Source organism: Xiphophorus couchianus, chromosome 2, assembly GCF_001444195.1.
Source record: "Xiphophorus couchianus chromosome 2, X_couchianus-1.0, whole genome shotgun sequence".
Taxonomy (NCBI): domain Eukaryota; kingdom Metazoa; phylum Chordata; class Actinopteri; order Cyprinodontiformes; family Poeciliidae; genus Xiphophorus; species Xiphophorus couchianus.
Genome location: NC_040229.1, coordinates 4,357,116 through 4,371,844, shown reverse-complemented (window position 1 = coordinate 4,371,844; position 14,729 = coordinate 4,357,116). Strand labels below are relative to the sequence as shown.

Here is a 14,729-nt window from a genome sequence, read left to right as displayed (position 1 = left end):
CTGTGACGCTGTTGGTTCTGTGACGCTGTTGGTTCTGTGACGCTGTTGGGTTTTGGTTCTGTGACGCTGTTGGTATTGGTTCTGTGACGCTATTGGTTTTGGTTCTGTGACGCTATTGGTTCTGTGACGCTGTTGGTTCTGTGACGCTGTTGGTTTTGGTTCTGTGACGCTGTTGGTTCTGTGACGCTGTTGGTTTTGGTTCTGTGACGCTGTTGGTTCTGTGACGCTGTTGGTTCTGTGATGCTGTTGGTTCTGTGACACTGTTGGGTTTTGGTTCTGTGACGCTGTTGGTATTGGTTCTGTGACGCTATTGGTTCTGTGACGCTGTTGGTTTTGGTTCTGTGACGCTATTGGTTCTGTGACGCTATTGGTTCTGTGACGCTGTTGGTTCTGTGATGCTGTTGGTTCTGTGACGCTATTGGTTTTGGTTCTGTGACACTATTGGTTCTGTGACGCTGTTGGTTTTGGTTCTGTGACGCTATTGGTTCTGTGACGCTATTGGTTCTGTGACGCTGTTGGTTCTGTGACGCTGTTGGGTTTTGGTTCTGTGACGCTGTTGGTATTGGTTCTGTGACGCTATTGGTTTTGGTTCTGTGACGCTATTGGTTCTGTGACGCTATTGGTTCTGTGACACTGTTGGGTTTTGGTTCTGTGACGCTGTTGGTTTTGGTTCTGTGACGCTGTTGGTTCTGTGACACTGTTGGGTTTTGGTTCTGTGACGCTGTTGGTATTGGTTCTGTGACGCTATTGGTTTTGGTTCTGTGACACTATTGGTTCTGTGACGCTGTTGGTTCTGTGATGTTGTTGGTTTTGGTTCTGTGACGCTGTTGGTTCTGTGACGCTATTGGTTCTGTGACGCTGTTGGTTTTGGTTCTGTGACGCTATTGGTTCTGTGACGCTATTGGTTCTGTGACGCTGTTGGTTCTGTGATGCTGTTGGTTCTGTGACGCTATTGGTTTTGGTTCTGTGACACTATTGGTTCTGTGACGCTGTTGGTTTTGGTTCTGTGACGCTATTGGTTCTGTGACGCTGTTGGTTTTGGTTCTGTGACGCTGTTGGTTCTGTGACGCTGTTGGTTCTGTGACGCTGTTGGTTCTGTGACGCTGTTGGGTTTTGGTTCTGTGACGCTGTTGGTATTGGTTCTGTGACGCTATTGGTTTTGGTTCTGTGACGCTATTGGTTCTGTGACGCTGTTGGTTCTGTGACGCTGTTGGTTTTGGTTCTGTGACGCTGTTGGTTCTGTGACGCTATTGGTTCTGTGATGCTATTGGTTTTGTGACGCTGTTGGTTTTGGTTCTGTGACGCTATTGGTTTTGGTTCTGTGACGTGTTAAGGAAAAATGATTATTTTTAGTGCTTAATACAGTTAATCTTACAACATGTGTAAAGGTATATTCAGCACTCTTATTTGGAACAGTTTTCTGTTGAGCATGCGGGAAGGAGCTGAATAGCAGGCATTCAGACAAGCAGGGGCCTCCCCCACACACAGAGCAATAAAAGTAGCATTCCGATGGGGCAGAGGTAAGGGAGTTTGGGGGAAGAGACTTCAGAGGTATCTGCGAAATCTCATATCAGGACTTTTCGGCGCCAGGGATCCGCCCGTACCAGACAGGGATTAGCACTAAGTGGTCCGCCCTTTTACTTAGACAAAAACCAGACATCTTTGCCGTAAATGAGGGGAGTTCCAAGTTTCTCTGAGTGCCTAAGGGAGTTTCCAGTTGGTCAACAGGAGGAACGCCTTGGCTGCATAAATTAAATAGGGAAACACCTCTTTAGTATAAGATGACGTGTAAGGAGAAAAAATACAGAGAGCGGCCACTATTTTTTGCCTTTTTTGTTTGTCTTTGTTTCGTGTTTGTCTGTCTTCCCCTTGTCTGTCTTTATTTTTATTTGAGAAAAATGCATATCTCTGTACCTCTGCAGCTTTGTTGTTGATTGCTTTGTATGAGATTAAACTCTGTGATCTGTGACGTCAACGCGCAGTGTCGTTGTTTCACTTTCTCCAGCCGCAGCCCGCCCGCTAAGGATCCCAGGACGTTTAAGGGAGAAAGAGCCAAACGTTTTGTCCAAAGTTAATGTTAAATTACTCTTCCTTAATAATCGCTATTGGTTCTGTGACGCTGTTGGTTTTGGTTCTGTGACGCTATTGGTTCTGTGACGCTATTGGTTCTGTGACGCTGTTGGTTCTGTGATGCTGTTGGTTCTGTGACACTGTTGGGTTTTGGTTCTGTGACGCTGTTGGTATTGGTTCTGTGACGCTGTTGGTTCTGTGACACTGTTGGTTTTGGTTCTGTGACGCTGTTGGTTCTGTGACGCTATTGGTTCTGTGACGCTGTTGGTTTTGGTTCTGTGACGCTGTTAGTTCTGTGACGCTGTTGGTTTTGGTTCTGTGACGCTGTTGGTTCTGTGATGCTGTTGGTTCTGTGACACTGTTGGGTTTTGGTTCTGTGACGCTGTTGGTATTGGTTCTGTGACACTGTTGGTTTTGGTTCTGTGACGCTGTTGGTTCTGTGACGCTATTGGTTCTGTGACGCTGTTGGTTTTGGTTCTGTGACGCTGTTAGTTCTGTGACGCTGTTGGTTTTGGTTCTGTGACGCTGTTGGTTCTGTGACACTGTTGGTTCTGTGACGCTATTGGTTCTGTGACGCTGTTGGTTCTGTGATGCTGTTGGTTCTGTGACGCTATTGGTTTTGGTTCTGTGACACTATTGGTTCTGTGACGCTGTTGGTTTTGGTTCTGTGACGCTATTGGTTCTGTGACGCTATTGGTTCTGTGACGCTGTTGGTTCTGTGACGCTGTTGGTTCTGTGACGCTGTTGGTTCTGTGACGCTGTTGGTTCTGTGACGCTGTTGGTTTTGGTTCTGTGACGCTGTTGGTTCTGTGACACTGTTGGGTTTTGGTTCTGTGACGCTGTTGGTATTGGTTGGTTCTGTGACGCTATTGGTTCTGTGACGCTGTTGGTTTTGGTTCTGTGACGCTATTGGTTCTGTGACGCTGATGGTTTTGGTTGGTTCTGTGACGCTATTGGTTCTGTGACGCTGTTGGTTTTGGTTCTGTGACGCTATTGGTTCTGTGACGCTATTGGTTCTGTGACGCTGTTGGTTCTGTGACACTATTGGTTCTGTGACGCTGTTGGTTTTGGTTCTGTGACGCTATTGGTTCTGTGACGCTATTGGTTCTGTGACGCTGTTGGTTCTGTGACGCTGTTGGTTCTGTGACGCTGTTGGTTCTGTGACGCTGTTGGGTTTTGGTTCTGTGACGCTGTTGGTATTGGTTCTGTGACGCTATTGGTTTTGGTTCTGTGACGCTATTGGTTCTGTGACGCTGTTGGTTCTGTGACGCTGTTGGTTTTGGTTCTGTGACGCTGTTGGTTCTGTGACGCTATTGGTTCTGTGATGCTATTGGTTTTGTGACGCTGTTGGTTTTGGTTTTGTGACGCTGTTGGTTTTGGTTCTGTGACGCTATTGGTTTTGGTTCTGTGACGTGTTAAGGAAAAATGATTATTTTTAGTGCTTAATACAGTTAATCTTACAACATGTGTAAAGGTATATTCAGCACTCTTATTTGGAACAGTTTTCTGTTGAGCATGCGGGAAGGAGCTGAATAGCAGGCATTCAGACAAGCAGGGGCCTCCCCCACACACAGAGCAATAAAAGTAGCATTCCGATGGGGCAGAAGTAAGGGAGTTTGGGGGAAGAGACTTCAGAGGTATCTGCGAAATCTCATATCAGGACTTTTCGGCGCCAGGGATCCGCCCGTACCAGACAGGGATTAGCACTAAGTGGTCCGCCCTTTTACTTAGACAAAAACCAGACATCTTTGCCGTAAATGAGGGGAGTTCCAAGTTTCTCTGAGTGCCTAAGGGAGTTTCCAGTTGGTCAACAGGAGGAACGCCTTGGCTGCATAAATTAAATAGGGAAACACCTCTTTAGTATAAGATGACGTGTAAGGAGAAAAAATACAGAGAGCGGCCACTATTTTTTGCCTTTTTTGTTTGTCTTTGTTTCGTGTTTGTCTGTCTTCCCCTTGTCTGTCTTTATTTTTATTTGAGAAAAATGCATATCTCTGTACCTCTGCAGCTTTGTTGTTGATTGCTTTGTATGAGATTAAACTCTGTGATCTGTGACGTCAACGCGCAGTGTCGTTGTTTCACTTTCTCCAGCCGCAGCCCGCCCGCTAAGGATCCCAGGACGTTTAAGGGAGAAAGAGCCAAACGTTTTGTCCAAAGTTAATGTTAAATTACTCTTCCTTAATAATCGCTATTGGTTCTGTGACGCTGTTGGTTTTGGTTCTGTGACGCTATTGGTTCTGTGACGCTATTGGTTCTGTGACGCTGTTGGTTCTGTGATGCTGTTGGTTCTGTGACACTGTTGGGTTTTGGTTCTGTGACGCTGTTGGTATTGGTTCTGTGACGCTGTTGGTTCTGTGACACTGTTGGTTTTGGTTCTGTGACGCTGTTGGTTCTGTGACGCTATTGGTTCTGTGACGCTGTTGGTTTTGGTTCTGTGACGCTGTTAGTTCTGTGACGCTGTTGGTTTTGGTTCTGTGACGCTGTTGGTTCTGTGATGCTGTTGGTTCTGTGACACTGTTGGGTTTTGGTTCTGTGACGCTGTTGGTATTGGTTCTGTGACACTGTTGGTTTTGGTTCTGTGACGCTGTTGGTTCTGTGACGCTATTGGTTCTGTGACGCTGTTGGTTTTGGTTCTGTGACGCTGTTAGTTCTGTGACGCTGTTGGTTTTGGTTCTGTGACGCTGTTGGTTCTGTGACACTGTTGGTTCTGTGACGCTATTGGTTCTGTGACGCTGTTGGTTCTGTGATGCTGTTGGTTCTGTGACGCTATTGGTTTTGGTTCTGTGACACTATTGGTTCTGTGACGCTGTTGGTTTTGGTTCTGTGACGCTATTGGTTCTGTGACGCTATTGGTTCTGTGACGCTATTGGTTCTGTGACGCTGTTGGTTCTGTGACGCTGTTGGTTCTGTGACGCTGTTGGTTTTGGTTCTGTGACGCTGTTGGTTCTGTGACGCTATTGGTTCTGTGATGCTATTGGTTTTGTGACGCTGTTGGTTTTGGTTTTGTGACGCTGTTGGTTTTGGTTCTGTGACGCTATTGGTTTTGGTTCTGTGACGTGTTAAGGAAAAATGATTATTTTTAGTGCTTAATACAGTTAATCTTACAACATGTGTAAAGGTATATTCAGCACTCTTATTTGGAACAGTTTTCTGTTGAGCATGCGGGAAGGAGCTGAATAGCAGGCATTCAGACAAGCAGGGGCCTCCCCCACACACAGAGCAATAAAAGTAGCATTCCGATGGGGCAGAAGTAAGGGAGTTTGGGGGAAGAGACTTCAGAGGTATCTGCGAAATCTCATATCAGGACTTTTCGGCGCCAGGGATCCGCCCGTACCAGACAGGGATTAGCACTAAGTGGTCCGCCCTTTTACTTAGACAAAAACCAGACATCTTTGCCGTAAATGAGGGGAGTTCCAAGTTTCTCTGAGTGCCTAAGGGAGTTTCCAGTTGGTCAACAGGAGGAACGCCTTGGCTGCATAAATTAAATAGGGAAACACCTCTTTAGTATAAGATGACGTGTAAGGAGAAAAAATACAGAGAGCGGCCACTATTTTTTGCCTTTTTTGTTTGTCTTTGTTTCGTGTTTGTCTGTCTTCCCCTTGTCTGTCTTTATTTTTATTTGAGAAAAATGCATATCTCTGTACCTCTGCAGCTTTGTTGTTGATTGCTTTGTATGAGATTAAACTCTGTGATCTGTGACGTCAACGCGCAGTGTCGTTGTTTCACTTTCTCCAGCCGCAGCCCGCCCGCTAAGGATCCCAGGACGTTTAAGGGAGAAAGAGCCAAACGTTTTGTCCAAAGTTAATGTTAAATTACTCTTCCTTAATAATCGCTATTGGTTCTGTGACGCTGTTGGTTTTGGTTCTGTGACGCTATTGGTTCTGTGACGCTATTGGTTCTGTGACGCTGTTGGTTCTGTGATGCTGTTGGTTCTGTGACACTGTTGGGTTTTGGTTCTGTGACGCTGTTGGTATTGGTTCTGTGACGCTGTTGGTTCTGTGACACTGTTGGTTTTGGTTCTGTGACGCTGTTGGTTCTGTGACGCTATTGGTTCTGTGACGCTGTTGGTTTTGGTTCTGTGACGCTGTTAGTTCTGTGACGCTGTTGGTTTTGGTTCTGTGACGCTGTTGGTTCTGTGATGCTGTTGGTTCTGTGACACTGTTGGGTTTTGGTTCTGTGACGCTGTTGGTATTGGTTCTGTGACACTGTTGGTTTTGGTTCTGTGACGCTGTTGGTTCTGTGACGCTATTGGTTCTGTGACGCTGTTGGTTTTGGTTCTGTGACGCTGTTAGTTCTGTGACGCTGTTGGTTTTGGTTCTGTGACGCTGTTGGTTCTGTGACACTGTTGGTTCTGTGACGCTATTGGTTCTGTGACGCTGTTGGTTCTGTGATGCTGTTGGTTCTGTGACGCTATTGGTTTTGGTTCTGTGACACTATTGGTTCTGTGACGCTGTTGGTTTTGGTTCTGTGACGCTATTGGTTCTGTGACGCTATTGGTTCTGTGACGCTGTTGGTTCTGTGACGCTGTTGGTTCTGTGACGCTGTTGGTTCTGTGACGCTGTTGGTTCTGTGACGCTGTTGGTTTTGGTTCTGTGACGCTGTTGGTTCTGTGACACTGTTGGGTTTTGGTTCTGTGACGCTGTTGGTATTGGTTCTGTGACGCTATTGGTTCTGTGACGCTGATGGTTTTGGTTGGTTCTGTGACGCTATTGGTTCTGTGACGCTATTGGTTCTGTGACGCTGTTGGTTCTGTGATGCTGTTGGTTCTGTGACGCTATTGGTTTTGGTTCTGTGACACTATTGGTTCTGTGACGCTGTTGGTTTTGGTTCTGTGACGCTATTGGTTCTGTGACGCTATTGGTTCTGTGACGCTGTTGGTTCTGTGACGCTGTTGGTTCTGTGACGCTGTTGGTTCTGTGACGCTGTTGGGTTTTGGTTCTGTGACGCTGTTGGTATTGGTTCTGTGACGCTATTGGTTTTGGTTCTGTGACGCTATTGGTTCTGTGACGCTGTTGGTTCTGTGACGCTGTTGGTTTTGGTTCTGTGACGCTGTTGGTTCTGTGACGCTATTGGTTCTGTGATGCTATTGGTTTTGTGACGCTGTTGGTTTTGGTTTTGTGACGCTGTTGGTTTTGGTTCTGTGACGTGTTAAGGAAAAATGATTATTTTTAGTGCTTAATACAGTTAATCTTACAACATGTGTAAAGGTATATTCAGCACTCTTATTTGGAACAGTTTTCTGTTGAGCATGCGGGAAGGAGCTGAATAGCAGGCATTCAGACAAGCAGGGGCCTCCCCCACACACAGAGCAATAAAAGTAGCATTCCGATGGGGCAGAAGTAAGGGAGTTTGGGGGAAGAGACTTCAGAGGTATCTGCGAAATCTCATATCAGGACTTTTCGGCGCCAGGGATCCGCCCGTACCAGACAGGGATTAGCACTAAGTGGTCCGCCCTTTTACTTAGACAAAAACCAGACATCTTTGCCGTAAATGAGGGGAGTTCCAAGTTTCTCTGAGTGCCTAAGGGAGTTTCCAGTTGGTCAACAGGAGGAACGCCTTGGCTGCATAAATTAAATAGGGAAACACCTCTTTAGTATAAGATGACGTGTAAGGAGAAAAAATACAGAGAGCGGCCACTATTTTTTGCCTTTTTTGTTTGTCTTTGTTTCGTGTTTGTCTGTCTTCCCCTTGTCTGTCTTTATTTTTATTTGAGAAAAATGCATATCTCTGTACCTCTGCAGCTTTGTTGTTGATTGCTTTGTATGAGATTAAACTCTGTGATCTGTGACGTCAACGCGCAGTGTCGTTGTTTCACTTTCTCCAGCCGCAGCCCGCCCGCTAAGGATCCCAGGACGTTTAAGGGAGAAAGAGCCAAACGTTTTGTCCAAAGTTAATGTTAAATTACTCTTCCTTAATAATCGCTATTGGTTCTGTGACGCTGTTGGTTTTGGTTCTGTGACGCTATTGGTTCTGTGACGCTATTGGTTCTGTGACGCTGTTGGTTCTGTGATGCTGTTGGTTCTGTGACACTGTTGGGTTTTGGTTCTGTGACGCTGTTGGTATTGGTTCTGTGACGCTGTTGGTTCTGTGACACTGTTGGTTTTGGTTCTGTGACGCTGTTGGTTCTGTGACGCTATTGGTTCTGTGACGCTGTTGGTTTTGGTTCTGTGACGCTGTTAGTTCTGTGACGCTGTTGGTTTTGGTTCTGTGACGCTGTTGGTTCTGTGATGCTGTTGGTTCTGTGATGCTGTTGGTTCTGTGACACTGTTGGGTTTTGGTTCTGTGACGCTGTTGGTATTGGTTCTGTGACGCTGTTGGTTCTGTGACGCTGTTGGTTTTGGTTCTGTGACGCTGTTAGTTCTGTGACGCTGTTGGTTTTGGTTCTGTGACGCTGTTGGTTCTGTGACACTGTTGGGTTTTGGTTCGGTGACGCTGTTGGTATTGGTTCTGTGACGCTATTGGTTCTGTGACGCTGTTGGTTTTGGTTCTGTGACGCTATTGGTTCTGTGACGCTATTGGTTCTGTGACGCTGTTGGTTCTGTGATGCTGTTGGTTCTGTGACGCTATTGGTTTTGGTTCTGTGACACTATTGGTTCTGTGACGCTGTTGGTTTTGGTTCTGTGACGCTATTGGTTCTGTGACGCTGTTGGTTTTGGTTCTGTGACGCTATTGGTTCTGTGACGCTGTTGGTTTTGGTTCTGTGACGCTGTTGGTTCTGTGACGCTGTTGGTTCTGTGACGCTGTTGGTTCTGTGACGCTGTTGGGTTTTGGTTCTGTGACGCTGTTGGTATTGGTTCTGTGACGCTATTGGTTTTGGTTCTGTGACGCTATTGGTTCTGTGACGCTGTTGGTTCTGTGACGCTGTTGGTTTTGGTTCTGTGACGCTGTTGGTTCTGTGACGCTATTGGTTCTGTGATGCTATTGGTTTTGTGACGCTGTTGGTTTTGGTTCTGTGACGCTATTGGTTTTGGTTCTGTGACGTGTTAAGGAAAAATGATTATTTTTAGTGCTTAATACAGTTAATCTTACAACATGTGTAAAGGTATATTCAGCACTCTTATTTGGAACAGTTTTCTGTTGAGCATGCGGGAAGGAGCTGAATAGCAGGCATTCAGACAAGCAGGGGCCTCCCCCACACACAGAGCAATAAAAGTAGCATTCCGATGGGGCAGAGGTAAGGGAGTTTGGGGGAAGAGACTTCAGAGGTATCTGCGAAATCTCATATCAGGACTTTTCGGCGCCAGGGATCCGCCCGTACCAGACAGGGATTAGCACTAAGTGGTCCGCCCTTTTACTTAGACAAAAACCAGACATCTTTGCCGTAAATGAGGGGAGTTCCAAGTTTCTCTGAGTGCCTAAGGGAGTTTCCAGTTGGTCAACAGGAGGAACGCCTTGGCTGCATAAATTAAATAGGGAAACACCTCTTTAGTATAAGATGACGTGTAAGGAGAAAAAATACAGAGAGCGGCCACTATTTTTTGCCTTTTTTGTTTGTCTTTGTTTCGTGTTTGTCTGTCTTCCCCTTGTCTGTCTTTATTTTTATTTGAGAAAAATGCATATCTCTGTACCTCTGCAGCTTTGTTGTTGATTGCTTTGTATGAGATTAAACTCTGTGATCTGTGACGTCAACGCGCAGTGTCGTTGTTTCACTTTCTCCAGCCGCAGCCCGCCCGCTAAGGATCCCAGGACGTTTAAGGGAGAAAGAGCCAAACGTTTTGTCCAAAGTTAATGTTAAATTACTCTTCCTTAATAATCGCTATTGGTTCTGTGACGCTGTTGGTTTTGGTTCTGTGACGCTGTTGGTTCTGTGACGCTATTGGTTCTGTGACGCTATTGGTTCTGTGACGCTGTTGGTTCTGTGATGCTGTTGGTTCTGTGACACTGTTGGGTTTTGGTTCTGTGACGCTGTTGGTATTGGTTCTGTGACGCTATTGGTTCTGTGACGCTGTTGGTTTTGGTTCTGTGACGCTATTGGTTCTGTGACGCTATTGGTTCTGTGATGCTGTTGGTTCTGTGATGCTGTTGGTTCTGTGACGCTATTGGTTTTGGTTCTGTGACACTATTGGTTCTGTGACGCTGTTGGTTTTGGTTCTGTGACGCTATTGGTTCTGTGACGCTATTGGTTCTGTGACGCTGTTGGTTCTGTGACGCTGTTGGTTCTGTGACGCTGTTGGGTTTTGGTTCTGTGACGCTGTTGGTATTGGTTCTGTGACGCTATTGGTTCTGTGACGCTATTGGTTCTGTGACGCTGTTGGTTCTGTGACGCTGTTGGTTCTGTGACACTGTTGGGTTTTGGTTCTGTGACGCTGTTGGGTTTTGGTTCTGTGACGCTGTTGGTATTGGTTCTGTGACGCTATTGGTTCTGTGACGCTGTTGGTTTTGGTTCTGTGACGCTATTGGTTCTGTGACGCTATTGGTTCTGTGACGCTGTTGGTTCTGTGATGCTGTTGGTTCTGTGACGCTATTGGTTTTGGTTCTGTGACACTATTGGTTCTGTGACGCTGTTGGTTTTGGTTCTGTGACGCTATTGGTTCTGTGACGCTATTGGTTCTGTGACGCTGTTGGTTCTGTGACGCTGTTGGGTTTTGGTTCTGTGACGCTATTGGTTTTGGTTCTGTGACGCTATTGGTTCTGTGACGCTATTGGTTCTGTGACACTGTTGGGTTTTGGTTCTGTGACGCTGTTGGTTTTGGTTCTGTGACGCTGTTGGTTCTGTGACGCTGTTGGTTCTGTGACGCTGTTGGTTCTGTGACGCTGTTGGTTCTGTGACACTGTTGGGTTTTGGTTCTGTGACGCTGTTGGTATTGGTTCTGTGACGCTATTGGTTTTGGTTCTGTGACACTATTGGTTCTGTGACGCTGTTGGTTCTGTGATGTTGTTGGTTTTGGTTCTGTGACGCTGTTGGTTCTGTGACGCTGTTGGTTCTGTGACGTTGTTGGTTTTGGTTCTGTGACGCTGTTGGTTCTGTGACGCTATTGGTTCTGTGACGCTGTTGGTTCTGTGACGCTGTTGGTTCTGTGATGCTGTTGGTTCTGTGACACTGTTGGGTTTTGGTTCTGTGACGCTGTTGGTATTGGTTCTGTGACGCTATTGGTTCTGTGACGCTGTTGGTTTTGGTTCTGTGACGCTATTGGTTCTGTGACGCTATTGGTTCTGTGACGCTGTTGGTTCTGTGATGCTGTTGGTTCTGTGACGCTATTGGTTTTGGTTCTGTGACACTATTGGTTCTGTGACGCTGTTGGTTTTGGTTCTGTGACGCTATTGGTTCTGTGACGCTATTGGTTCTGTGACGCTATTGGTTCTGTGACGCTGTTGGTTCTGTGACGCTGTTGGTTCTGTGACGCTGTTGGGTTTTGGTTCTGTGACGCTGTTGGTATTGGTTCTGTGACGCTGTTGGTTCTGTGACGCTGTTGGTTCTGTGACACTGTTGGGTTTTGGTTCTGTGACGCTGTTGGTATTGGTTCTGTGACACTGTTGGTTTTGGTTCTGTGACGCTGTTGGTTTTGGTTCTGTGACGCTATTGGTTCTGTGACGCTGTTGGTTTTGGTTCTGTGATGCTGTTGGTTCTGTGACACTGTTGGGTTTTGGTTCTGTGACGCTGTTGGTATTGGTTCTGTGACACTGTTGGTTTTGGTTCTGTGACGCTGTTGGTTCTGTGACGCTATTGGTTCTGTGACGCTGTTGGTTTTGGTTCTGTGACGCTGTTAGTTCTGTGACGCTGTTGGTTTTGGTTCTGTGACGCTGTTGGTTCTGTGACACTGTTGGGTTTTGGTTCTGTGACGCTGTTGGTATTGGTTCTGTGACGCTATTGGTTTTGGTTCTGTGACACTATTGGTTCTGTGACGCTGTTGGTTCTGTGATGTTGTTGGTTTTGGTTCTGTGACGCTGTTGGTTCTGTGACGCTGTTGGTTCTGTGACGTTGTTGGTTCTGTGACGTTGTTGGTTTTGGTTCTGTGACGCTGTTGGTTCTGTGACGCTGTTGGTTCTGTGACGCTGTTGGTTCTGTGACGCTATTGGTTTTGGTTCTGTGACGCTGTTGGTTCTGGTTCTGTGACGCTGTTGGTTCTGTGACGCTGTTGGTTCTGTGACGCTGTTGGTTCTGTGACGCTGTTGGTTCTGTGACGCTATTGGTTTTGGTTCTGTGACGCTGTTGGTTCTGTGACGTTGTTGGTTCTGTGACACTGTTGGTTTTGTGACGCTGTTGGTTCTGTGACGTTGTTGGTTTTGGTTCTGTGACGCTGTTGGTTTTGGTTCTGTGACACTATTGGTTCTGTGACGCTGTTGGTTCTGTGATGTTGTTGGTTTTGGTTCTGTGACGCTATTGGTTCTGTGACGCTGTTGGTTCTGTGACGCTGTTGGTTCTGTGACACTGTTGGTTCTGTGACGTTGTTGGTTTTGGTTCTGTGACGCTGTTGGTTCTGTGACGCTGTTGGTTCTGTGACGCTGTTGGTTCTGTGACGCTATTGGTTTTGGTTCTGTGACGCCGTTGGTTCTGTGACGCTATTGGTTCTGTGACGCTGTTGGTTCTGTGACGCTATTGGTTCTGTGACGTTGTTGGTTCTGTGACACTGTTGGTTTTGTGACGCTGTTGGTTCTGTGACGTTGTTGGTTTTGGTTCTGTGACGCTGTTGGTTTGTCGTGCAGCTGATGCGTAGGGTGCGCTTACCGAAGCGGTCTTTCTCCTTGCTGCGAGGCTGGCAGTAGACCACCAGATCAGACATCTCCATGGCAACCTCCGCCTTCTTCTCCACTTCCTCCTGTTGTTTTATCTGAGTTTGGACAGAAAGAACAACCACTTCCTGTTTGTACAGTCACGCCATCAGACCACCAACGTTTTCAGCTCTAGTCTGAGACTCTCCCACGGAAACAGCAAACTTTCATCTTCTCATGATTTTCTGTTTCAGTCTAAATGTCTCAGTAAAATCTTCTGCTTTATTTTTATTATTTGTCTCTTTCACGTTCATCTTCACCAACGAAACTGAAGGTTTGGCACAAACTTCCTGTCTTAACGCCCCTAAACTTTTCACATTTCGCTCTGAGATTTGAATGTCTGCAGACTAAATAATCGTAGGAAGCCTGTTGGCATCGGTTTGGTTCTGGACCGGATGACGGACCCAGAAGGTTTTATCGTTGTGCTTCTTAGTCTTTGTGTCATTTTGTGAATACCAGTACTTTGTAGAGTTGAACCAAAAAAACTGATTAATGTAAGAATCCTAATCCTCATTTCAGTGTTGTAGTCAATATCACTTCATTTTTAGCTTCCCTAACAGTTATTTTTCTGTAGTTTAGAAAACTAACCTGTAACAATAACAGCTCACTTTCTAAGTTAACCAGAAGAAAAGTTATACAAAGATCTAAAATTATATTCAATTTAATAATAAAGAGTCAGGCTCACGGATACGCTCATAAAAATGTCTATACTCCAGCTTTTAGTTTATGTATTTATCTCCAGTCAGTTTAATAGATGAATCCTCACCTTGCCCCATAACCTGACAAGCTTTGGGTTTGAGAAAACGGGAAATGTCTCCTTGAGCTTTGGGGCGGTGGGGGGCAGTTGAACGAACAAAGTAAGATGGGAGGAAATAGACCAGGTTCCAGACGAACTAAAGTCGGGGAACCGGTAGACCAGGGGACGAACGTAAGAACTATGGGAGCAATACAGGATTTTTACGGCACCTTCGTCGTCGCACTCAGAAACTCGTCTACCAGCCACGACGCTCCGCCAGCCGTTTGTTCAGACCGGGATGATATGAAATTTATTGTGCGGTTCGTCCGTAAAGCTACACTTACACTGTAACCATCAGCTACTCAGCCGCCCGCCGTGTTCAGTCTATCAGCTCACCTGTATTAATACCTGCAGCTCTTCCTGCCGTTCGCTCTGAACCAGCAGCTCCCGGAGGAGAAAGGCTGCCGTACTCCAGGCATGGCGCCAGTCATTTTAAAGATGCTTACTGGTCCCCCGAAAACGATGAAAACCCGGGCGTTATCATGGATCAATAAAATCCCCACGGCCCGAACTTGAACATTGGACTTTATGCTGCTAACACTTAGCTTTCGCCAACAACTCAGAGGAGGAAGTCAGAGCTCAGCGCAACGCAAATAATGTCCCGACCGGAACACGGTGTGCTAAATAATAAAACATAAATTAACAAAGCTTTGAGGCAGGTACATTTACCTCAAGGAATTTTAATAATCGAGGAACTGGAATCATTCGAGGAATCGTTTCAGCTCTACTATGAACACTGACCAAGAAGCAACAAGTAACTAATCAGAAGGAGAACCGTGACTTTGTCTCCTCCTGCATGAAACCAGTTGACAGGTGACCAAAATAATGAAAGAGCAATGAGCATGCGCTCTGTTAGTTAATTTATTTGATGATTATATATATATATATATATATATGTATATATATATATATATATATTTTTTTTTTTTTAAAATAAAATAGAACAGTAATGTCAGAGTTATCTCATGAATAAGTTTGTCTCTAAGCTGGAAACAAGGTGAGGTGGACCATGCTGTTCTTGGAGAAACCGGTTTCAGCTAGTTCAGAGAGACCCCTCTACTCCTTATCTTTAAGTTTGTGTTTTATGACCGACCTCCACCCCACTTTCAATAAAACCAGGCTGCTGCAGGGGGACAAGTTGGAGTTGTTCTGA

The 14,729-nt window shown here is 45.9% G+C and overlaps 1 protein-coding gene across 1 annotated transcript in view; it reads right to left on the bottom strand.

Moving 5' to 3' along the window:
- plcg2 (phospholipase C, gamma 2) overlaps positions 1-14,729 on the bottom strand; it is a 69,547-nt gene that overhangs the window by 38,722 nt on the left and 16,096 nt on the right. The window contains exon 26 of the mRNA XM_028005673.1: positions 12,737-12,839. Within this exon, the coding sequence (XP_027861474.1) occupies positions 12,737-12,839 (103 nt within the window). The remainder of the gene's footprint in view (positions 1-12,736; positions 12,840-14,729) is intronic.